At 36.5% G+C, this 26551-nt stretch overlaps 1 protein-coding gene across 2 annotated transcripts; it reads right to left on the bottom strand.

Moving 5' to 3' along the window:
- Positions 1-407: 407 nt before the first annotated feature.
- LOC142528782 (golgin candidate 1-like) lies at positions 408-26551 on the bottom strand. Of its 2 annotated transcripts, none has more exons than XM_075633962.1 (21): positions 26206-26551; positions 25825-25902; positions 20356-20405; positions 19647-20267; positions 19481-19543; positions 17297-17374; positions 16974-17177; positions 16647-16703; positions 16494-16568; positions 16148-16219; positions 13426-13488; positions 13183-13281; positions 11496-11567; positions 11291-11359; positions 7783-7830; positions 7597-7692; positions 7414-7490; positions 1852-1897; positions 1668-1772; positions 1271-1315; positions 408-733 (listed from the first exon to the last, which is right to left on the bottom strand). In XM_075633962.1, exons 1-21 carry the CDS (start codon positions 26231-26233, stop codon positions 662-664), a joined length of 2118 nt encoding a protein of 705 aa, XP_075490077.1. In that variant the 5' UTR covers positions 26234-26551; the 3' UTR covers positions 408-661. The 2 variants fall into 2 exon arrangements, with proteins under 2 accessions (XP_075490077.1, XP_075490070.1); XM_075633955.1 differs by having other exon boundaries at positions 11496-11573; positions 26206-26549.

Genomic DNA, 26551 nt, shown 5'->3' with positions numbered 1-26551 from the left:
TTATACAAGTAGATTTATGATTCAATTGATGATTAAAACAGCTGAATCATAAAAATGAACCAATGGTTTGGTAAACTTAACCGAACTGATTCGAATAAAAAAAGACAGCGAAATAAAAGCCTTTTTTTATTTTAAGAAAGTATATCGATTAATTACAAAAGCTGTTTTAAAAACAGTTTAAGAAAATGTTTTTATAATCTGGAATTTCTGATTTTGAACTTCTGCTTCTACTTATATTATAAAATTAAAAAACAAAACATTTTTAATATTTATCTAAATTCCAAAACTGCTCATGCGTAATAAAACACTTTAAAAAACTCTTAACTTATTTAAACATCCGGTCAACAGTCGTAAATATGTAAAGAACAAAAATCATACAACAAACAGCACAAATCATCAACGATATATTCGCCTCGAAGTTGAAAAGATTATGTTAAATATCTCGATTATACGAGTAGGATTAGTTGAATCCAGTGTACAAATCTTGTTTGATTCACCAAGACAAACTCATTAATAACGGGATCAACAAGTAAGAATGTCCAGTAAATAACGAACACAAAATTGGTGATGATAATCGGAAAAATTACCCTGTATCGCTCGGAAAATATTCTATCTGCTATAACTATATTTAATATAAGGTAGCAGCTTCCAGATAGGTAGCTCAAGGCAATGTCTGGTTTGATAAACCCATAGATTGCGCAACTTCTTTAGATGTAAAATTATCAGCTTGCTCCTGCCGTCATATGGAACACGTCAAGTGAAATGAGAAGATAAATCATTACTGTCTCCATGCATGGTATTCGAGTACATTGAAAAAGCAATTTTAACCCAGCTGATAAATAAAATTATATTGGTGCCTTTTATATTATGCTAAAGTCACATTGCTGGCGGAAAAGAACATTGTCCTGTGTCAAAATGCGAAGAGGAAAAGACGCTGATACTAATGTTACAGAAAGTAGAAGTGCCTCATGGAATAGCCGTGACAGTCATCGAATAACATGCATAAAGTTTTATTCCATTAGTTGGTAAAACAAATATGATAGAACAAATATTATTCAAAACAGTTGATTTGAGTTCTTATATCCAATCATGCTGATTTTCTCCTTCAATCAGTTTCGTAAGATTGTAATCTCGAAGTTAAAACACAAAAACTACCACATTCCTTTTCACAAACTTATAATCAAGTAGTATAACCTTGTTACCATTGTATTTTTGTTTTCTTACTTATCAAGCATTTCGTCATGATTGAAAAATGAATAGATTTCTGTACCTGAAGGCGATGCAAGAGGTACATCAAGAAGAGATGAACAAATACCTGTCGACATAACCATACAGTGCCATTAGACAAAAGACATTTGGTGACTATGAACTACGATAAATGGACTTGGGTGTAAATGTGGCGTAGGTTTGAAGTCAAGTTCCTCTGGGTTATGCTATAGAACTCTGTGTAATAATAGAATACAATATATTTACAGTGGCATAATTCAAATGACTCGCAAGAACATCTGTCCTTGGTCCCATATATCATCATCCAGACAAAGATTCACTTGAAAAACTCTTGTCAATATCACAAAAATTAAAATACCTCAACAAAAGGGAATATATGCCAGCCTGTTTAAATACACGACAAGTAACTTAAAGTGTGACTAGTTTGATTCTGTTCTCACCAGGTAGAAAAGCAGGATAATTCGAGCAGTTGGATACCGCCAAAGGAATCTAGTGGCCCTGACAGCTCCAGAATCTAAAAGTTTTGCTGCCTTCTGCAACTGCGCCTGATCGGTATTGTTACAGACAATCAAGTGTTACAGGGAAAGAGTTGTTGGGAAGTTAAATCAAACAAATTAAGTGTACCTGTAAACTTGCCGTAGCCATGTGGCGATGGTGCAAAGGAAGAGGCCTGTGGTAAAGAATATCGGACCAAAAAATTTAATATATATACACAATTGGGTAAAAAGTATAAAAGATACGGTATGCAGATTCAAAACTTTATGACTTGATTCTCAAGCTGTCAACTTATCCAACTCTTGAGCTACGTTTGTAATTTGTAAACTAAGGTATATCTAAAGTGAAAAACAATGAACATCATCTCTAACTTTTAAATTCATATTGGGGCCCATTATTGTGGCAGGAGTTCAATGGAAGACTTCACACGCATCCATATCAGAAACTGAAAGTCCAAGAGTTCAAGTAATGGAGAACCAGGTTCGGCATGCCATTTGTACTAAAGTTTCCTCACAAAATTATCACCCAAACATGTTTTGGTATTTTTTGGCGAATCTCTGGTTCTTGCTTATGCTAAAAAATAAAAATAAAAAAGAAAAAAAAAAGTTTCAATCAAACACACTATAGTTAAAATTATAGAGACGCTGGTTCGAGCAAACAGGTCTTTGGGAAAGATATAAAGGCAAAGCCTCATCCACTGAAGGGGAGCCAGAACAATGTGGTAGCATCACGAAACAGACCTTTGATCCAGACTTGTCAAATCATTGTTTTTTTTATAGGAAAGAATATTATATTAATTAAAAGTAATTATTTATAGGTGGCGGACAATTTATCTACACAAGAACAAAATTAAAGACAAAAACCCTGCTCATATCATAATATTAATATATAACTTCAATCTCTCAATAAATTTGAAATCGAGAAGTTCTTAAACTCTATAAGCTTCCCAATTCAGCTAGATGCTTGAATAATAATCTTGTCCCAACACTCTTCAGCCGACTCTTGTAAACTATAAAAAAATCCTTTTATTCCGCTCCAACTATCACTATCCAAAAAATCCAACTATCACTATCCAAAAAATTTTACCAATCCAGCCAAGTTCGCGTCCAAGATCTGCAGCAAATAGGTCATTTGAAAGACCTTGGAACTACCCATAGCAAACTCAAGTCATCCAAAGCTCAGAGCCAAAGATAGCTCGTGAAAGAACAATGAATTAGCAAATGATCCTGATTCCCCACCTCTTTCAGATAGAGCACGCACCAGTTCGGACACAGAGGACACGAAGGCAACCTCTTTTGCATTATCTCTCAAGTTGGCAGCTGGCACCACAGTCCATGAGAAGACTTGAACCTTTGGTGGGATCGGTATTTTCCAAATGACATGAAAGAGAGAAAAAAAGGAAAACCGCTAATCGGAAAAAATACTCATAGAAAGATTTGACCGAGAATAATCCTGAAGGATCCCTGCCCCAAACCTTGATATCATCAACCAATCCAACCCTCTCTAAAGACCCTAGCAAAGAGCTCAACTCATTCACTTCCTCATCCCTCCAGTCCCTCCATAGATGCAAGAGCCAGGATGTAAAAGAATATAGGAGAAAAAGCCCTCCAATTGAATAAAATGATAAATGAGCTTATTACGAACCGATGATAACTAAAATACAGTAGGATAACGATCCTTAAAAGAATAATCCTCCAACCACCTATCATCCCAAAACGTGATCTTATTGCCCCCTCTAAGCATTGCCTACACTAACTAGGAATGCGAGTTATTTGTTGGAAGCAGATTTTGGTAGTTCCCAATGGCTGTGTTCGAAATTTTGGGATTACATCCCTAAATTTAAAACATGCCTGACTTTTAACCGATTCAGGGGCAACAATGCAATACTTTCTGTTCAAAAGTTTGTTAATAACAGAGGTAGCTTTTTGGAAGTGACTAAATTCATTCAGCAAGGTAAGAGGCAGCATATCTAAATACCGAGTGGTATTGCTATGTGGGGGTGGAAGTGCTTGGTTAATCAATTGTCCAAATTCCTGTGTGAGAAGAAATAGGTGCTGGTACATCCTCGTGTATGTCGAGAGCCAGATAATCATTCATTTCGGAAAGATGATCATGCAGGGCGTAAACTAGTGTCTACATTTTTAGGATAAGGTCAAACTTTTTAATTTTAAGGATAAAGACTGGAGTGAAGCACTTATTATGACTAGGGAAGAGGTCAACATCTCTTGGGACTTGATTCGGGTTGTTCTAGGTAAGGCGGTTAAGCGGCGCATTGAAATTTTCCCGTTTCAAGCCAATAACGCGGTGTTCCGAACAGTGAGGATTTTACGTTTTATTTGAGGTTTATTTGAGGTTGAGGAGTTGTTTCTTTGAAAAGAGAGTTACTTTGTCATTTGAAATATGGAGTTAGAAGACAAACAAAAAGGAGTTAGTGTACAAGTGTTGTGATAGGATCATACGTCGAATGGTGGAGGTCTTGGGGGGTGCAAGGATCAAATGCACAATGATTTGATTGACGATAGTTTTGGAGAGAGCTCAGAATTATCCGTGTTTGGCAGCCATGTTAGTTCAGATATCTCAATGCCTACTTGTTTGGGTATGGAGGACATAGGTCTTTTTGCATCTTCTCCGAGTTCTAAGCAATTGGGCATAGTGTATACCGAGGATTCTTCAGATCCTAAAGTGGGAGAGATTATCCCTTCTTTACAGACTTCACCTCTAAAACAATCTTTCGATCTTAATTCTTTATTTCCTTCGTCTTTTTTTGTTTTGGGTTTGTCTAAGGGTGTATCAGGAGAGGGTGTGCAACAACAGATGGGTGAAAAGCCGCATAAATTGGTGGATAGCCTTTTTGAGGATGAACAGGGGAGGATGCTTCAAAGGAAAGTAGAGAGGTTGACATTGCGTTTTTCAGAACTGATTGGAAGTGAGGATTTGTTGTCTAGGTTGGGGATTGAGAAGCTGCCTCCGGTGAATGAAGTAGGGAGTCGAGATTTAACAAATCGCGGGAGGTAGGTTGACCTTTGGAATCAATTATGATAAATGATCATTTCTCATAGGGGCTCGGTTAAATGAAGAGCTGTCATAGGGGCGGTTAAATGAAGAGTTCTTGGAATATTAGGGGAGGAGGTTCAGGTAGTCACAGGGGATTAGTTAGAGCAGTTTTGCGTAAAGAGAGGCTGGACATAGTTGTTCTTCAAGAAATTAAGAGAGAGTTTGATGGGAGACTTATTGCAATTCTGTGGACTAGGTTTGTCGAATGGATATAACTACATGCTATAAGTAGATCATGGGGTATCTTTGTAGTATGGGACTCTAGATCGGTTTAGGTCATGGATAATCTGATTGGAGAGTTCTCAGTTTCAATACAAATTGAAAAAGATGATTGTACTAGATGGTTGTTTTCAGTAGTTCACGGGCCTTGTAAGCCAAGGGAAAGACATGATATTAGGGATGAATTGGAAGGCAGCGTAATTTGTGGGGATAATTGGTGTTTAGAGGGGGGCTTTAATGTCGTTACATCGTTAAATAAAAAAATGGATAATAGGTCCTGAGCTACGAGCATGAAGTGTTTTGATTCGTCGATTGGGGAATTGGAGTTGTATGATCCACCTTTGTTAACCACAAAGTATACTTGGTCGAATTTGAGGGCGTCCCTTATTTGTGGTAGGTTGGACAGATTTTTGTTTTTCGGGGTTGGGTTGATACATTTTCTTTCTACAGACAGACAATCTTATCAAGAATAACTTAAAATCATTTTCTAAGGCAAAGTGAGGTCCGTCAACATTTAGATTCAAGAATGTGTGGTTGAAACACAATAGTTTTAAATTAGCAGTCTCATCTTTGTGGAACATCTCAAATCTTCGGAGTTGGGAAGGGTACAAATTTATGAGGAAATTTAAAGCTATCAAAAGTGATCTTTTAATATGGAATAATGAGGTTTTCAGGAACGTAAGAATGAGATTTTTGAAGTTATAAAATAAAATTCGACAGTTGGATGAGCAAGAAAATGAGGGTCAGGAGTCATATGAATTAGCAATCGAGAGAAGGGAACCAACCCAAATGTGCACTAGAAAAGCTAATGTGTCGAACGAACCAGATAGATAATCAAAAAGCAAAAGTGAAATGGTTGACAGAAGGTCATTCCCTATTAAATCATTGTAGGAGAAGGTCATCTATTGATAAATTGGAGCGGGTGGATTGCTCGGGAACATCATATGGTGAGCAGATTGGCCAACCATAGTAGAGTATTTCAGAAAATTATATAGCATATCTCGTGAAAGGGGCAGAGGCATAGAATGAGTGAAAATTGTACAGCATATCAGGGTTTGGGGAGAAAATCCTAGGTTATTCTTAGTCAAATCTTTTTGCGAGTCTATCTTTCCGATAAGTTTTCCTTTATTTCTTTCACGTCATTTGGAAAATTCCGATCCCACCAAAGGTTCAATTCTTCTCGTGGATCACGGTGCTGGTAAGCTGTCAACTTGTGAGATGATGCAAAAAAAGTGGTCTTCATCTACTCTGTGTCTAAATTGGTGCGTGCTGGGTCGAAAAAAGGTGGAGAATCAAGATCATAAGGTTATTCATTGTCATTTCACGATATGCCCTTGGTTCAGAGCTTTGGAGGAGATGTGTTCGGTTTGAGTAGTTCCAAGATCTTCGCACGAGCTATTTCGTGCAGATTTTGGACGTGAAATTGGCTGGAGTGGTATAATTTTTTGGACAATGATAATTCATTGTATTTGATGGTCAATATGGTTAGAGCGAAATAGACGGATTTTTTTATAGTTTAGAATAATCGAATGAAGAGTGTTGGGACAACATTAATATTCGGGCATCTAGTTGGATTGAGAAGCATATAGAGCTTAAGAACTTCTCGATCTTAGCCCTAGATTTATTGAGGGATTTGAGTTATATATGTTTTTTATTTGAGCAGGACTTTTGTCTTTCTTTTTTGTTATTGTGCTGATCACTTGTCCGCAATCTGGAATTAATTGCTTTTAGTTAATGAATATAGTTTAGTTTCCTATAAAAAAAGTGCTAAAATGGACAATAGTGTAAGTTATCTAACAAGATATCATGTTGTAATTAGGAGTTTTTTCTTAAGAAATTATCATATAAGCATAATTACAAGTAAGATAGCCGTCACCATTTTCTTTTTGATTGGCTTATCTCCCTCCAGGACGAATAAAAAACACATGATTCTTTCATCTTGGACTCTGAACATTTTTTCATAAGTCATTGCATTCGGTGAGCATTCCGAAGGGACATTGAGGGATTGCACTAATGCCAGTTGTTACTTTAGAAGGATGGGTCGCTCAGACTGCCATATCTTATTAATGTGAGATCAGTGTAATGTAAGACCCAACAACAAGAGCACTATTATGAAACATATCTTGCATCTTTTCAAATTAGAGGATAAAATCCAAGTCACTCATAACACCACAGGGAAACCAAGTTAGCAATCGGGGCCAGTAACTTTTCTCCCTTGAAAAACCAACAAAAAGGCCTGTTTTTTATATTAAACAAACATGAGATGGCGTCAAAAAACAATTATTCGTAACTCAGTTCAATGTAATAGAACAGAAGAAGGCATGATTAAAAAAAAAGAATTTTAAGTTTTAGAATAGGATCACTTTAAACAAGAGATCGCAATAATTCAGAGGCACATAAAAAGGTAAGCAACCATACTCAAGTGCTTTCATATCCGTGTCTTCTTCCCAAGAGGACGATGCTCTGCGAGGAGCTCTGTTTCTTTCAGCTTCTAACTGAATCAATAAAGAAATTACGTGATAAAATCGGATTTCAGGTCCATGAAAAATGGAGGGCTAAAATGATGGAATATATCCAGTATAAGAAAAACCAAGTTCAGACCTGCACATCCCGAAGACGTTTTACTTCTTTTTCCAACTGAAATTCAGCTGCAGCTTTTTCACTTGCCATAGTTTCGAGCTGTGTTTGCTTGTAATACTGAAAAGACATTTCAATGTTCAACAGCAAACAGTTATGATGGAAGATTAAATAAATGAATTAACACTAAAATCGATGGTAAACAAATACCAATAAATCTGTAAGCTCCCGGTACCGTTTCTCGAGTTCCATGTGTTCCTGCTCAAACACATACACAGCTTCAAGTTTAAATACAGTGCAACATACACTATGAAAATACAAAAGACAGAATAATTCATTATTGAAAAGAAGTGCTCAATACGAAACAATGGCAAAGAATTACTACCCTCATCTTTGTCTAACACCTATAATTAATAAAAAGAGCCATAAATTTTCTGGCCATACCGTACATATATAAAAGTGAATTGTCAACTGAGATTGGTGATAATTTCATTGTGAAACATATGTATTTCCTTTCATAGTGTGCCTTTGGAACCAAAAAATAAGGACTTTAAGAAGAACTAAAGCTAAATGCAGTACAACTTCCATGATTAAAAATACAATGCTAACCACAATTCTTTTTTTTTTTTTTTGATAAGAAACTTGATGATATTATAAAGAAGAAATAGGTTTTGAATTACATGAAGTGGACTAGTGGTCCACTAACAACGAAGATAAAACACGAAATTAGCAATACACATAAGTCCAGTCTCTTAAAAGATCTAGTATGGATAAACTCTGAAACTCCGAATTATTTGCAATCCAGTTGACTATCTTGATCTTGATTTTTCTCCAACACTCTTCTGCACTATCTTCCAAGTCTTCAAAGATTCTTCTATTTCTCTCTAGCCAGATTCCCCAACATATGCCATGGATCACCACCCTCCAAAAAACTCTTCCTCTTTTTCCAACCCATTGTCCAAGATCCGTAGTGAACAAATCTTGTGTTGTCTTCGGTGTGACCCAAACAAATTTCATTTCTTCCAAAGCCCTTGACCACAATTCATTAGCAAGCTTACAATGAATAAGCAAATGATCCTGCGTCTCCAAATCGTTACGACACAACACACACCAACTGGGAGAAAGAGCACAGTTAGGTCATCTCTTTTGCATCAACTCTGATGTAGGTAACTTTCCAAGAATTGCCGTCCAAGAAAATATTTGAATCTTTGAAGGAATTGGTGTTTCCCAAATGATATTGTAAAATTCGAAATTTTGTACACAATTATTCGTGGAAAAGAATGATTGCAAAAAAGACTTGACCGTGAACTTCCCAGACGGATCCCCTTCCCACAATCGAAAATCATCGACCCCTTCGACCAACCTAACATTTTCTAGAATACCTAACAACGTAGGCAACTGAACAATCTCCTCCTCTCGGAGAGGCCTACGAAAATGCAAATCCCAAGAATATTCATTTGACACAGAATCGAAAGCGAAGAAATGGGATATAGACAAATTACGAGCAGAACTTATACGAAATAAAGAAGGGAACAAATCCCGGAAAGCTAAATCCCCCCACAAAATATCCTCCCAAAACCTGATTTTCAGTCCCCCCTCTAACCACTAATCTCTGTAGTCGGTGATATGTCGGGTAAGTTCTAGAGATAAATTTCCACGGACATTTAAACGTCACATTCATCGCCAACCCTGCATCTCAACCATTTTCTTGTAACCCATATTTACTCCTTATAATTCTTTTCCACAACGGCTCATTTTCAACGTTAAACCTCCACCACCATTTTCCCAAAAGCGCTTTGTTCCTCAAGCAAATGTTTCCAATACCCAAGGCTCCTTTCTCTTTCGGCCTACAAACTTGTTCCCACCCAACCATATGACAATGTGATTCACCCTCGTTTCCATCTCAAAGAAAATCTTTCGTTACCTTTTCCATCTTCCCCGCTACTCTTTTCGGTACCCTGAAGAGTGACGGATAGTATATCGGCAAAGCAATCAACACCGCAGCAATCAATGTTACTCTTCCCCCTTTTGACAAAAAAGCCTTTTTCCACGTTGCCAATTTTCTGGTAATCCTGATCATGATTGGATCCCAAAAAGACACTTTCAGTGGATTGCCACCTAAAGGAACTCCCAAGTATGTAATCGGCCATAGATCCCTTCGACAACCAATCCTCTGGGCTACTTCCTCCTCTTCAACTTCATCTTGACATAAGCCCAATAAAGCACTCTTATCCCAATTGATCCTAAGTCCTGATATATCACAAAACAACTTCAATATTTGCACCAAAAAGTTTAGGTGAACCTCCTTTTGAACGAAAAACAATGTGTCATCCGCAAACTGTATATGTGATACTTCCACGTTTTCTCGTCCCACTTCGAACCCTTTGATTAAATTCTCCTCTTTTGCTTTATCAATCAAGCTTCCCAAAACATCAACTACCATATTAAACAAAAATGGTGATAGAGGATCTCCTTGTCGCAGCCCTCTATTTGCTTTAAATTTCCCCCGAGGTCTCCCATTGATCATGATGGAAAACGAAACATTAGATACGCATCCTCTTATCCATCTTCTCCATCTATCTCCGAATCCCTTTTTCTGTAACACGAAATCCAAGAAATTCCACTCCACATTGTCATATGCTTTTTCAAAATCAATTTTCAAGACCCAACCTTTCTTTTTTTTCTTCTTCCCTTCTTCCACCAACTCGTTAGCAATCAAACAACAATCCAAAATTTGTTTTCCTTCTGTAAATGCATTTTGAGATTCGGACAATGTATGTGACAAAACTTTTTTCATCCTTGTAGCCAACACTTCAATGCTAACCACAATTCAGTTCTGAAACTGCATAATCAATGGTGATTTGCACAAAAATGTCATTAATTATCACCATCAGCTTAAGTACACATGTAACCTCTACAAACTTTTCCCAGTGCAGCTGTTAGAATAGTAAAACAAACTACCGTCTCAGTAGATTTTGCGCTATATTTAACTTCACCAATATTTCCATTATTGAAGATATGGGCCTTGCCTCATTCTGTTTCCACAGAAATATTTTCCACCTCTGGCAATAAAACAACTTACAATATCTTGTAATCCAGTCTCATATCTTCTCACAAATTCATTACTTCTAAACTTTTCAGTGCATCTCGATAATTATCTATTATTGTATTAGAGTAAATATTCTAATACAACATACAATATTTTTGTATTTCAATGCTCTACACGCTAATAAAAAATTAGATGACCCCAAATAATCTATATAACAAAACATCTTTAATAAAAAATATATCCAGGTCAGAAAACAAAGCCAAACATGCATCATATCCTCCAACACAAATTTAAGAACAAATCCCAAAAGACACTTTGAATACGTCATAAATAATATAAAACACTACACTGATTTTCCACGTCCAGAGGTTTGGATATATTCTGGATTGAGAACTTAGACTATGAAGAATACAACCAAAAGAGAGAACCATATTACTAGATAAGCCCACAAATCACTACAGCTATGGATTGACCTGTTAGAAATTCAGAGGAGGACATTACACTTGCGTTTTTGCATATGGTCATTTTTATAAGACTTGCAGAAACTGCAACTCTTCTTTCATAATAAAAACCATTATTTACAAAGAAGATATATTAAACTTTTAAAAATAAAAACCATCATCTGCCGTTACTTTGATCAAATAAATCTTTTAGATAAAACAAGGCAACCTGACGTGAGTAGTGCTCTGCATCCCTCTTCATTGCAGCCATTTCGACTCTCATCTTTTGAACTTCAGCCTGCAAGGTAACAGATTTCAGTCCATAAAACCAGCATGCCACCAAATGATCTTTTCTGTATAGATCTTACAACCTCCATGCATTGTATAAGGGTGTATTCAGGCAGAGAAAACAATTACAAGCAAGATCAACTTGCCTCCATTGAAGAAAGCTTGCTCTCTGCCTCTCTCTGACCTTGACGAGCACGTTCCACTTCCTCCTGCCATGCCTGTACCTTCATATTCAAACCATGAAATCAAGAAGAAGCAACAAGTAGTATTGTTTTTACCAGCGAAAGAACTATATCACATTAAAAGGTCCGGTTTTTCCATAAGTGGAGTATTAATTTGACATTCCACGCAAGATGATAGAAAAGGAAATCATTTATACCAGAAGGTTCAAAATCACAAGGCATCAGTAAAGAAGACAAATGATGCATTACCTTGTAAATTTGTAGAAATAGGAATCACTTACTGCAATCCTGGCAGACAAAAAACTTAGCAAGAATAAATTTCGACAGTTTGGATTATTATTTCTTATTGGCCAGATTTTCATTTTTTATTATTGACATTCAGCATTACAATATTCAGTAATTGTCATCTCTTAAATTATTTTCGTATCATTACAGCTTTTTTTTTCATATTTGTGGTTTTAAACTATTCATTTTAGGATCTTAGTTTTGATTCATTCCTCAGTATTTAGGATCTCGACCCTGACAAGGTTAATGAAGAACACGCCAACATAATTTTGACATAAAGATCATTCTTCTCAACTCCTAGGTCTCTCAACCACATGAAGTTGTAATTGCTCGTGGATTAAGGAAAAGTGCCAGAAAACAATGTATATTACTTTCTTTGGATTTGCTACAAAAATAACCTTTTTCCACTATACTTTTTTGCATATCATCTAGAAACATCACAAAGGCTTTTACTTTTTTCGATAAAGCTTATGTATGCGATCGGGGGTGCCTATTTAGGTTAACAGTTCCATATATTTACTTAAAACATTGTATCAAACAGCATCAACTGGGGATGTCTAAACTCTAAAGCATCTCATTGCTGACCTACACTCGGAATTCTACAGGTTGGTGCTACCTTGAGTGGCTAAAAAGTATGTCAATTTCTTGTTATCCACTCTTGGTTTACAATATACCCCAATATTATCAAGCCAACTTCATTCAACTTATATGCACAGGTTTTTAAAACTCAAAATCGGCAACATATGGCATGAATGATCTTATAGAAGCTCGATAAAAACTAGTCTGTCAGTTGACATTCAACCATGGTACTAATCCATTGGACCAATCAATCATTTAAACAACTTTGTCTCTTGTTCTGTTAAAAAAACATTGTTCGTTGTTCCAGCCTGACAACTAAGGTCCATAATAATGTATGCGCATCCACAGCATCAACATTGTATCAAACAGCATCAACTGTAGGCATGTAAATAAAGATACACACACACACACACAAAAAACACATAGTTATAATAAAAATGACAACTAATTACCTATTCAACAAAAGAAAGCTAGGAAGGAATAGAGGGACAAGCAAAAAAAAAAGTATGAAACTACAAAGCCCACTCATAGAGGATGACAGAATAAAACTAAAGAGACAAGGAATAAAAATAATAATGATGGGCTGATCCAATGGAGAATGGAACGGCGAACAACTATTTTTTTAACAGAACAGGAGACAACGTTGTTCAAAAGAACAGCAAACAATGTTTTTTTAAAAACTATGGTCGATGCAGGTAATTTAAACCAGACATCGTAGACAAATATTGGGTTTATCAATTTTATGTAGGAAGAAAATTTCTCATTTCTTGTTCTTTTATTTTAGAACCTGGATCGCTTGATTGGCATCTTCAGGGGACTTCTTTTGACCACGGCGAACACGAGCTTCCATATCTTGCAGTTCTTGATTTAATGATGCACACTCAACCTGGTTAAGTAAGAAAAACTTTTAATATGTTGTCAATACCCTTCATGCAGTTTTTCTTTCAATTTGAAGAGTGGTGAGAATGGGTTGGTGGAGAACACGCATGAGGGTAGAGACCTTGACTCATTCAAGAAAGAAAAGTACAACCTCAAGTAGTGCAACCTTCTGCTCAAACTCTGCTGCCTTTGCAGCTCTATCATCTGCTGTTCTCTGCACAAGTAATATATGTGAACATTAAGGATGTACTCATAAACTATCCACATATAACGAATGTAACTCTTGAACAATAAAGTTTTTTATTACTTATTTGGTTCTTGTTTGTGTGTTTAATGTAGCAGTTTTTCCTTTAAAACAAATACAAATAGATGTTTGTTTAAAACAAAGAAGGGGTTTGGGAATAAGTGGAGGAAGTGGATTACGGGTTGCGTTTCTAATGTTTCGTATTCAATTTTCATTAATGGAAGGCCAAGGGGGAAGTTCAAGGGGGAAAAGGGCCTCAGACAAGGAGAACACTTATCTCCTTTTCTGTTTAATTTAGTGATTGATGGGTTAGGGAGATTGGTTGATGGCAAAGACGGCAAACGTTGTGAGAGGACTTGAGGTTGGGAGAGATAAAATAGAAATTTCACACATCCAATTTGCGGATGACACTCTGTTCGTCGTCCAATCTGAGAAACACATGATGGCCATTGTCGAACTGCTAAAATTGTTCTGCACTAAACCGGGACTGAAAATCAACTTTGAAAAAAATTTTGTGTTGGGACTGAATCATTCGGATGATGAGGTTGATGGTTTAGCGGCAACAGTGGGGTGCAAGAAAGAACAGTGGCCGATTAAATACCTCGGGGCACCGTTGGGAGGAAACCCCACGAAAGTGGAATTTTGGGCACCAGTGGTTTCTAAGATGTCAACTAAACTGGCAAGTTGGAAAAAGGCATTCCTATCTAGAGGCGGTCGACTAACTTTGATTAAATCGGTGTTAAGCGCATTGCCTACTTACTTTATGTCCCTTTTTAAGGTCCCAAACCGAGTGGCGAAGCAAATGGAAACATTGATGAGAAATTTTCTGTGGGACGGAGCAGATGGGAAGACGCATTGCCATGTTGTTAATTGGACTCAGGTGTGCAAACCGAAAGATAGGGGAGGTTTAGGATTGGGGAGTATACGCATGAGGAATACGGCTCTGTCAGGGAAATGGTGGTGGAGATGCGCGATAGAAAAAGATTTTCTGTGGAAAAGAGTTTTGGGAAGCATATATGGATTTCATGATAATGGCTAGGATATAAGGGAGGCAAGGAACTCGACTTTCAGAAGCCTTTGGAAGTTTATTTCTCGGTCTCATTCGTCTTGTCAACACTTGATTGGTACGGTGCTTAAGGGAGGGAATCTCATTCGGTTTTGGGAGGATAGGTGGGTGGGTGTGTTGTCTTTCCAAGAGTGTTTTCCTCATCTTTTTCTTCTCTCTTCGTCCACAAACAAACCAATTAACTACTTCTATTCGGTCTTTGTTAGTCAAGATAATTCAGTCATTCAGTGGGATGTTCGGTTCAGAAGAGGGTTGAATAACATCGAGTTGGGAGAATACACTTCTCTTCTAGGGGTATTAGAGTCAGCATCTTTGAGTGTGGGTACGGTGGACGCCAGGGTTTGGTTAGGGGAGCCCTCTGGTGTTTTTTCTGTCTGTTCTCTTTACTCTTCATTATTTCCGAGTACTACTACTCCTTTTTTCCCTTACTTCACTAACATCTGGAAAGTACCAATCCCACAAAAGGTGAATGTTTTTTCTTGGATAATGGCATTGGGAAAATTGCAAACTTGTGACAATTTGCTGAAAAGACAACCGGGCCATGTTTTATGTCCACAGTGGTGCATCTTGTGAAAGGAAAATGAGGAGAATCAAGATCATCTCTTGATACACTGTTCTTTTATGAGACGTATTTGGATCAAGCTTATGCAACACTTGGGATTCGAGTGGATCTTTCCGGCAGCTTCGAAAGACATGTTTGTCATGGAGCATGGATTTCTCCATGGAAAGGGCCTTAGGAACTTCTGGTGCATCATTGTTCATTGTATATTTTGGTCGAATGGATGGAGCGCAATAACAGAATTTTCAACGACACGGAAGACTCGTGGGAGGAATTATGGGAGAAGATCAGATTCAGAGTAGCTAGATGGACGATTACCATACCAATGTTTCAGCATCAACTTTTATCCGACCTAGTTAGAGATTGATGTTTTATTTGCTTTTGAAGAGTTTGTAGTCCTTATTTCATGTGGTGGATTGTGGATCGCTCATCCACTGGCTTTGTAAACTGAATTATTATTATTATAATAAAATGATAGTTTCCGATCAAAAAAAAGGTTTTTGGAGGAAAAGCATAACCAGTAAATTGTTAGGAAGGAAGAGTCAAACATGATATTCGATGGTCAAAATAACTTAACGTGTATTAAATTAACTTCATCTAGAGATAAGATTTTTAATAAAAATAAAATCACCAATAATTAATCAAATTAAAGTAATGAACAATTCATATTAAGAGATAATAATAAATAAAATAATATAATGACATAGAACAAACAAATAATTGGTGTTGTTTAAAAGGGGAGTGTTGGCTATTTTTGAAAATTCAACCTCTGTGGTAGCTAGCACTGCCAGGAAGAGAGAATTTTATTCAATTAGGACAGTTGTCTTGCTCTAGGGGCCAATTTAAAATAAAGTGTTCTTAATAAATTTTGCATATAGATATAAATTGAATCTCCTGTAGCGACTGATAATTGAGTTATATAACGTTATTTAGATCAAAATCAAACAAGAAGGAAGAACATAAGAAATGACTACAGTAAATATTCATATGTGTTCATCCATTACCTGGATTCTGGCTAATGCTGTGGATGCTTCAATTGCTTTCTGTTCCAATTCAACTTCCCTTTCTCTAGCAGCCTAAATCATTATTGAAATTCAAGATTACAAAGTTAACTACGAAGCAAATAACATTTGGACGCAATGAGAAAGAAACTCGACAGCACAAATTTTTTTTTTTATCAGAAACTATCAATTCATTATAATAATTATAATTTAGGTTACAAAGCAAGTGGATGAGTGATCCACAATCCACCACGTGAAATAAAGACTACAAATCTTCATAAGCACAAAAATGAACTCATAAGAAACACACATCCAAGGAAGAAAAATAAACAAATTCGCATCCACTAACCAGCTTGAAAGCGCTATGGGCAGCATGCTCTTCTTCAGCTCTACGTTCAGTGGCAGCCAGTTCCTCCTTCAAAGCCTGATACCGCACCAACCTTAACGACATTAGACTATACTATAACCAGCCTCCTTACATCACAAGGAACAAAGGACTTACTTGCATCATCCTTGTTTCAGTTAGTTCTCTATTTCTAATAATCGACTCCATGCTTGCCTGAAAAATTTAAATAAACTATTAAAGACCAAAAACAAAGAAAATATACCATTTCCAGGAATCAAGTTTGCATCTCACAATTTTGAGGGAATGATATCACATAGCTAGATGAAATATACAGAAAATGCAGTATATTATCGATTCAAACACAAAGAACCCTTTTTCGGTAAGTTAATATAAGCCGCGCTCGAAGACCAAACTCAATTAAAACCAATTATTTTGATAAAAAGGCGAATAATGATAATAAGCATCCACTGAATGTCTAGTGACCTGGAGTGATGCAGAATTTCCTTCTGACTGAGCAGCTTGCTTCTTCATTGCATCAACAGAGCTAACAAGGGCCTCAATATCAGCATTCTTTGCAGCTAAAGCTTCAACCATGTTGGACTCCGCTCTGCTCACCTCGCTTTTGGAAGCAGATAGATCTCTCTGAAGCTGTTTTATCTGAGCCTCGTATGATTTACTCAATTCTCTCTGTCATGGTAAATCATAACAACATGAACGTCTATTTTTCCAATGACATACTTGCAAAGGTGCAATATTTAAAATTTAGGTTTAAATCATGTAGTAAGGTAGATCAGCTTGCTATTCACCTCTCCCATGAGAAGCTCTTCCAATTGAGCATTTTCAGATTTATATTCTTGAAGGCGTGATGACAGTCCAGCGCAAACCTGGCAATAACCACATTAAGCTCTATGAAAAGTAAAGAAAAGAATGAGCATAATTTACAAAGCAATAGGTACTCTTTGCCTTAAAAATGGATCATAATTAATTTGACACAAATATATGGTTCGAAGCTCTTCCAACTGGAAGAACATCTATCCATGCCAAGGTTTACATGGTGGTAGCAGAACCAAAGTCATGCATCAGTGAACAATTAGCCAAAAAATTGTAATAGAAAATAAAGCTAATTTCAAGCTTCCCTTTCGTGGACAAGATAATTAAATTGAAAAATTCAGAAAGACCAAATTTATAAATAAAGCTGTTTAGCTCATCTAAAGATATCACTTTTGATATAAGATTACTTGATAAGTAATAATGGCCATGCTCATAGACCATAGTATTGCTTTGGGCATTAATTTCTCAGTTTTCACGAAAGAGTAAATTTACGCCAGTGTTTGATCAGAGAACCTAAGGACTTTTTAATCAATTAAGTTCCCAAGGCAAACTAAATGATATGTGGTTCAAATGAACAAGATACAAACATGACTGTCACTAGAAAGTGGGACTCCAATCTATGTTAAAAAAAATCTTAGCACTTGGGAAATCAGATCCATGCATCAGTTTTTGGAAAATAAATGATGTCGAAGAAAAATAGAGGGGTGAAGAAAGGACAAGTTGACGCATTGTACACTTGTTCTTTTTCACTTTTTGTCACATGCGTGTCTTTTTTCTTACATATTTTCACAAATACATTTTCACAAAAAAACTGAGATAAAACTGTCATCAGTTTACAAAAGGACTTCTGGGGAGAAGGCCACTTTCCCCCTTCCGTTCTCGACCATGAAGTACCATATTGTCATGACACTAGATCTTTTCTTTCAACTATATATACATTAAGAGTCATTATACGGTAATCAGTATTCTTTGCAAATAAAATTGATATATGGACCAAAGCTATTTTTGTCTGCCACTTAATTTGATCATTATCTCTCAATATGTAAAATACATGAATAAGGGATTAATCAAGAAGTTCAGAAGTCATCTATGCAAGACTTTTTTATCAGAAAGTTCAGAAGCCCTCTATGCAAACTTTTTTACCATAATTTTCCCCTATTGTCACTCATATTATTGAATACGATTGATTATCTACAATTTTTCAACTCTTTAAAGTATCAAAGTTATAAATCACAGTGTTTCTTAATACCAAAAGAAAACTAAAACTGAAAAAGTAAGAAGACATATTGAAGAAAGAAAAACCAATAATACAGGTTACGATGACACAAATATTTTTTCCATCATAAGTCCTTATTTAAATGATTCGCCATCGGTTTGCTTCATATCGTCACACAGATAACATTTGTAGCCCATTTATCTAACACAAATTTGGGATTGATTTACAATTGGCATTGCTTGCCATGAGAAGAATTTAGAAACGTGAAATGTGTATACTAGGAATGCATTTTAAGGGTGAATTATATTCTCATCTCAAAAACAAGTGTTTAGTTGACATTGGAGGTTCTGGACTCAAATAAATAAAGATGGCTTTGCCGAATCAATGATAATGCGTACACAGTTCTCTGGCAAATAAAATATAATTAAGCATCATGATCACAATATTGACAATCAGCTGCTCTTAGCTTAGGAACATGGTTGAGAGAATTTTGTCCTTGAGCACAATGCAATATCAGTTCAAACCTAATTTCGTAAAGTTCTGTTCCACCTATTTAATTCCATGCTGTATGTGGCTTCATTACTTTATGCCCATACCTTATAAGCATCATGGATCAAAACGAAGAGGGAAAAACAGTAAATTTGGATCTTGTAACATTCAATTTAAACATAAAAGTTGCAATCTAACTTTTTGATATACCAAGAACCAGACAACAGTAACTAAATAATTATTGTAGATGCAGGTCATAAATGTAAATTTCAAAACAGACAGCATGTTCTTGTTTCATCATGTTTCAACTTTCATAAAATATTTACTTTCATAAAATATTTAGAACCTCCAAAAGGTGAAATAGAAAAAATGATGACAAAACCCTGTTGCTTAGATTTCAAAAGGTTAAAAAACAAGACGCTAACATTCTAATGGAAGTGTAAAAACTGCTTACCCGGGCTAGCCTAGCTTCTTTTGACTGGCCCGTCGAAATTGCAGTTTCAAGTAATCCTTGAGCCTGTTGAACTGAAAAAATTACTCAACAAAACAACTATTCTAAGCATTAGAAGCTCATAAAGTTGAATATGGAACCAAAGTTTTCATGCTCAAGCATACACTACCTCATCTAGTCGCTCTTGTACTTTGACATGGGAAGTAATAGTTTCTTGTTCTTGGTTATTATTTCCTTGATCACCAGGTTTAGTCACAAAACCCACATCCTTTGACTGAAATTTAGATTTACTAGGTGTATTATCATTTAGAGTTTGAGATTCTGAAAATTCAATAGTTCTAGAAGACCATTCATTTTCTGGCGTCATATTTTGATTGGAGTCAACTGGAGCTTTACCATTCCCAGTTTCAACAAATTTGGAAGAATTTGATGGACTTCTGACTAATATATCTGCAAAATATTCCATCCTGAGATTGCCATTTGAATTTGGAGCCACTGACTCCGCTTTAGAAGAATTTTCTGCTATGGGATGACCATCAACTGATTTTATCGCATCATTAGATATCATTCCAGATATAGAAGTCTCTGTTATGGGACTTTCTGTATCAACAGTTTCTCGCTCACTGCTGTCAACTTTGTCAATGGGAATAACTGAATTACTCCCGTGATTTTGAACAGAAGGCACTGAAATATTCCCATCAGATTCTGCATGTGATTCAGATGTTTCAGAGGTGGCCTGCTCTTGTAAATTACTTACAGATGCTGGAGCCTCTTTGGAAGATCGCTTCCTCTGGGATTATATCAATATAAGAGCTGTGGGTGTCTGATATGACAGATAAATGTATGAAAAATCTAACGACAAATAGCAGGAGAAGTACCTGGGCTTTAGTCCTCGTCCTCTTTCCTTGAAAACCTCGTTCATTGGAACCTGTTAAGGGGGAAAGAAACAAAACACCAAGAGGCACATTTTCAACTCAATTCAAATAAATTTATTTCCAGAAGAAAATTCCTTGTTAAAAATAAACTGGCTTTAATTATGTGTATCCAATCTTATCAATTTAAGATAACTGCAATGCTTTCTTTGAGAAAGGGAGATAAGGTACTTGTTTACCAATGTCTTGATGAATTGAATTCCATGTAACTCATATTTGCACAGGTATTTACAAAACTATGTTACGTTTCTTCAATTCTAAATTAGGATATGTTAAGTTCTGATCATGTTTTAAACAGTAACTTTTTTATTCATAAGAAAATATAGTTAATAGACCACTCTATTTGCAGAGCTCCATGCTTTATGGTTTAGCAATTATCAGTTTTTACTTTGCACAACCATGATTTGAAGCACTATGGCATAACATTATATCTTCAAGTTTCTGCTTCATTTGTTTGATCTACCCAGTACCCATCCGTCTTTTCATTTATTTTAAAGTTAGAAAAAATATAACCAACCAAATTAATGGCTGCCCAATCTCACACAGTAGTTGATACATTGACAGCAAAATGACTCGAACATCCAGATGTTTTTTAAAAATTTTGCTGCAGGTATAAAAAACAGGAATAAGAAAACTCATTACATGTATCTGCATACTACCCCTAAATTTTCTAACTTCTTAGAAATTATTTATTCAAATTTGAGAAGTTGGGGATTTTACAGTATAAATTATGTGACATGATGATGCTTTGTTTTATAATACTAACAGTACAGCTCAACCTTGGCCTGAGTTTGTAATGTCACTGACGTTAAAGTAATCTGCCTGATGCATCAATAATCTGAGACCAAGTCACTGGTTCACTGGCAGCTGTAAGTGTGGGTGTTTGGTGTCCTATTTTTCGAAATTCTCAACTACAAGGACACACCAGAACATTAATGAGATACTCCTACTGTTAGTTTTCATGAAATATATATATTCTAAAAAAAGTAATAACTATTCACATTACACATGATAATTTTTGTATTGAACCAAACTTGTTTTATGCAATTTCCTTCTGCGGGGTAGAGAATTCTTGCTTTATGGACTTGACAAGGTAAAACAGATTCTGCAGCTAGTGCAGAGGTGAACTAAAAAGAAGAATTCTCACTGTGGGGGGAAGAAGATAAACGGAGAAGCTATGCACATTGAGTCTGTACAGAAAGGTGAAAATATAAAGAGGAAAATGGATTCAAAATATTCAAAATATTCTCTCTTTGAAAATGCTCTTCCCACCTTTCCCTGACTAACGACGACCGACACCATCATCTTCTGACCTTAGCCAACCAATGCCTACCCTTCCGACCACCACCAACCATCGCCGACCTCCGCCCCACTTCACTGATCGTCTGTCTCTCTTCAAAATGTTCTGCCCGCCACTTCTTGACTATCGACGTCCCAGCCCATCACCTCCCGACCTTAACCAGCCACCGCCAACCTGCTCCTCCGCCCTTCACCGACCCTCGACGACCTCAGCCTCACTTCGCCGCCCCTCTCTACCCTAGTCATCGGCCGCCTTTTCTAATTTTTTCTTGCTTTTTCCGTCTCCTTCTGACTAGCACCGGCCATCTTTCCTTTCCTAGACAGACAGTTTTCTTTCTTGCCATTCAAAGTCCTGCGCTTACCCTCACTGAACCCAGCCTTCCAGAATTGTCCTTCTCTTTCCTAGCGAACTTTAGCCTTAGTCTTCGGGTTTAGTTAACCATCCAGCTTTAGCTTCACTGGCCATGTACTTTTATGTTGATTCAGTCTCCACATTCCTACCTTGGGCAGTGGCTATTCTCTTGTGGTTTCAACGTCGAGTTTGTGGATTATCGAGTCATATGCATTTTTTGATGGAGATTCTAAACTCATTCTGCCAAATGTCGGGATTAAAGATCCATTTGGTAAAAAGCGCATTGCTGGGAATCAACTGTACAGAAGCAAAAATGGAGGGGTTAGCTAGAGAGATTGGGTGTGGGAGAGAGGAGTGGCCTATTAAATATCTAGGGGTTCCATTAAGTGGCAACTCTTATAAAACTAAATTTTGGGAACCTGTCGTTTCTAAGATGTCGAAGAAGTTAGCGAGCTAGAAGAAAGCCTTTTTATCCTGGAGGGTCGATTAACTTTGATTTATGCAACTTTGAATGCTCTTCCAATGTACTTCATGTCTCTTTTTAGGGTACCAAAAGGGGCAGCGAAAGTAATGGAGAAGATCGTGAGGGGATTTTTATGGGACGGAGCTAAAGGAGATTAACATTGTCATTTGGTCGTGTGGGAGCATGTTTGCAAAAAGAAAGAAAGAGGAGGCTTGTGTATTGGGAACATATGTTTGAGGAATAAGACATTTTTGGGAAAATGCTACTGGAGATGCTCTGTCAAGGGGGAGCCGTTATGGAATAAGGTTATTGCCAGCAAATATAGGATGCAAAAAAATGGATGGGATGTGGCTTTAGCAATGAATATTACATTCAGAAGCCCGTGGAAATTTATTTCTCAAACTTACAAGGCTTTTCATAAATTAGTGAAAGCAGTGGCTAAAGGGGGGAATATCATTAGATTTTGGAAGGAAAAGTGGTGGGGGAGATTCATCTTTCAAAACCCTTTACTCATCTTTATTTCAGATTTCTTCACTTCATAACAAGCCTATTATCCGGTTCATTCAAGAAGAGGGACAGAGCTTGTTCTTCTTTATACTGGATCTTGCACTTGCGTAGGGATTTGAGTGACGAGGAAGTGAATGAGTTGAGTTCTTTGTTAGGGTGTTTAGATAATGTTAAGTTGGATGTGGACGTTGTAGATATCAGAGTTTGGGAAGGGGATTCTTTAAGGGTCTTTTCTGTTAAATCTTTTTAGGAGTCTTTCTTCCCGATCAGTGCCTTTCCGTTATTTCCTTCTTTTCAATCTATTTGGGAAGACCAATCCCACATAAGGTTCAAGTATTCTCGTGATATGTGGCTCTGGGTAAATTGCCAACTTGTGATATGTTGCAAAAGAGATACTATGTCCAAATTGGTGTGTATACTGCCCGAAAGAGGAGGAAACTCAAGATCATATGCTTATGCATTGTCCATTCACGACTTGTATTTGGTCCAAAGCTTTGGAGGAGTTGGGTTTGGTGTGGGTTGCTCCAAGATCAGCGCGCGAATTTTTTGTTTAGATATTGTTCATGATATTGGGAAGAGATGCAGTAATTTTCGGAGTGTGATGGTCCATTGTATATTTTGGTCAATCTGGCTGGTGCGAAACAGTAGGATCTTCGATGATATAACAGAATCAGTTGAAGATTGTTTGGGAAAAGATCAAATTTATAGATTATAAACAAAGTCGTTGAGAGTAGCAGTGGGAAAGTTAATGAGGTGTGTGCTTCTATTTCTTCTTTTTATTTATAGAGAAAACTATATTATATTCATTAAATGGGATCAATAGTTACAGATAACGGACAAGAAATCTCTATTCGACTCTTTATTTTCATATTCTTGTTAACCCTCTTTTTCTCTTTATCAAACAATTTGGAAAGCGCCTATTCCATCCAAGTTGCAAGTACTCTTGTGGATTGCAGCGCTTGGGAAATCACCAACGTCTGAGAAGTTGCAAAAAAATATTTCCTTCTTGTTCTCTTTGTCCAAATTTGTGTGTGCTATGTCGGCAACAGATGAAGATTCAGAACCATTTTATCATCCATTGTCTTTTTTCGCCCTCTCTTGGGTTTAAAGCATTGGCGAAGTCCAGCTTGATGAAAGGAATAGGAGGATTTTTTTAAGACCAAGAAGACTCGATTGATGAGTGTTGGGACAAGATTAAATTCAGGGTTCCTTGATGAAGTTTGAGGAATATAGAGTTCAAATCGTTCGCGGGCTCAGATTTGTATAGAAATTGAGGTATAGTATTATGTTAATCTACTTACTTCGTTTTGTGTGAACCTCTGGTCCACTTTTTATGATTAATATTTTTAATTAATATAATATCGTTTTATATAATGAAATAAAAATAAAAAGAGATTGATAGTGAAAGAAATATAGTCCATAAGATTAAAGGTTAATATCATTGAGAAAGTTAATCATATCTTTTTTTGTTTGTAAATCCCTGATTTAAAGTTGTGTAAATGCCTTAAATTAGTTTTTTCCTTTCCATCTTGATCACTTTTGTATTAATTATTTGCTGCTGTAATTGAAAATTATAATTAAAAATTTGTTTTTCCTCCTATCTGCATGGCAGGTAACAAAAAAGGCCCAAGACCTTTGCCTCTCAATCATGGACGCATATGGAATAAACATCCTGAATGGGGACTAGTTCCAAAATTTCTATTTCTCAAAATTCAATAATTTTTTTGATAGGAAACTATAATATATTAATTAACTAGAAACAATAATTACAGATACCAGACAAGTGATCCGTACATAAAGAAGTAAAAAAGACAAAACCCTCTGCACAAATCGACATGTATAACTCCAATTTCTCATTAAGTCTGAAATCGATAAGTTTTTAAACTCTACACACTTCTCACTCCAACTAGACGTCTGAATCTTAATCTTGTCCTAAAATTCTTCAACTGACTCTTCTAAACTGTCAAAAAACCGTCTATTCCACTCCAACCCTACTAACCAGCAAATAAAATAAACTATTGTTGTACAATAATCATTATAGTACATGATCATTCCACTCTTCTCATTGCCAACCACAAATTAGATGCCGAACTTCCTTTGGTGATCTCAATGCATTCTAAGTTCTAACGGCAATTTAAGGTAGAGGGAAATGGAATCTCTCATTGGAGAGGCACGAAACCGAGTCAAGACAATCCAACTCAGCATGGGAATTCAAGAATTTGACTGTAATAGCATCACTCACTAATTCAATGGAGACCAACATCAGCCACACTTGACTAATGTTTTTTTAAGCCTGCAAAGGCAATTTGGGGATACTATTGCAGAAAATTATTCAAATCTTGAGAATACTTCTCAAGTGTTGGATATTAATATGAACCTTGAGCACTTTTGTCAAGGAATTTCAGAGGTAACTACATAAGATAATTCTCTTCAAGTTCTTTAACAGTAGCTTGATGTGTTTCACGAAACTGACAGGGCAGATGCTGAACACCATGTCACATTTAAAGCACATCTTGATAAATAAATGTTACATGATTTTCTGGCAGGATTAAACCGAGATCAGGACAAAGTCAGAGGAAGAATCTTTGGGAGAAATTTATGACCTTCCATTGGAGAGGAACGCATGATGATATTGGGAAACATTAAGGAATTAAAATCTGTCATGTCTTTGGACAAAGATGAATAAAACAATACTGCCATCTTCATTAGGGACAATCTAGCTCAAAGTAATAGTTTGCGATTGACCAGCAATACTTCTGTCAGAAAAGAGTGATGAAATTTCTCAAACACATACCTGAGGTGGTAACTGGCAGCTCGTCCGATTGTTCACCAACCACAAGCTTTGCCCTTCGGTCCACTACTTCAAATAAATCTAGCACAACAATCATACACGAATTATCAAACCTATACATTATAAGGTTCAACATGATATTTTAATTCAATTAACAAGATACACAATTCAACAAACTACAAATTTTTTCCCCTTCAGTAAAACTAAGTTTGCAGTCCCTGAGGTCTGAGGAACAAGGCAATGCGTGCCATAATGTGCAAGTTTCTACATTTCCAAACAGTCAAAGACAAGAAAACAAATACGTTTGACAAGAAAAAAAATACAAGAAACACTAAATTCAGATCATTTCATATTCCAGAATAGCGCAAAAAAAGATAATCCTACCTTCGGCCGCTTTCAGCCACGATGCCATCGAATCAACTTATTACTGAAACAGAAACGTCCTACACTTTAGAATCATGGAATAAAGAGGCAAATCAACAGGTGATCTCGATCAGTCAGAACGATCGCATAACAAATTTTTGGAGATCAATGAAATGATGTTCGGAAATAATTCAAGAATATTAATGTTGAAATGAAATGGTATGAATGAAGAATGACTCGAGGATCTCTAATGTTCAGTGTATCGCTGTCAAGCTGTTGGTTTGAAAGCCGAGTGCGATACAGGCAAAGGGACGACAATGATACGCCATCGTTTAGAGGCCTCACTGGAGATCTTCGGCCCGGTTCA

The sequence above is a fragment of the Primulina tabacum genome, chromosome 2 (genome assembly GCF_025594145.1).
Source record: "Primulina tabacum isolate GXHZ01 chromosome 2, ASM2559414v2, whole genome shotgun sequence".
Lineage (NCBI taxonomy): Eukaryota > Viridiplantae > Streptophyta > Magnoliopsida > Lamiales > Gesneriaceae > Primulina > Primulina tabacum.
Note: the sequence above shows the minus strand (reverse complement) of the source record. Positions and strands in the feature narration are given on the sequence as shown.

Coding starts and splice junctions, on each gene's coding strand:
- LOC142528782 (XM_075633955.1), bottom strand. CDS start 26,233: ATGGCATCGTGGCTGAAAGCGGCCGAAG. Junction 16,704..16,973: donor GAAATTCTGCATCACTCCAG/GTCACTAGACAT, acceptor TAAATTTTTCAG/GCAAGCATGGAGTCGATTAT. Junction 7,491..7,596: donor AACGTCTTCGGGATGTGCAG/GTCTGAACTTGG, acceptor TTATTGATTCAG/TTAGAAGCTGAAAGAAACAG.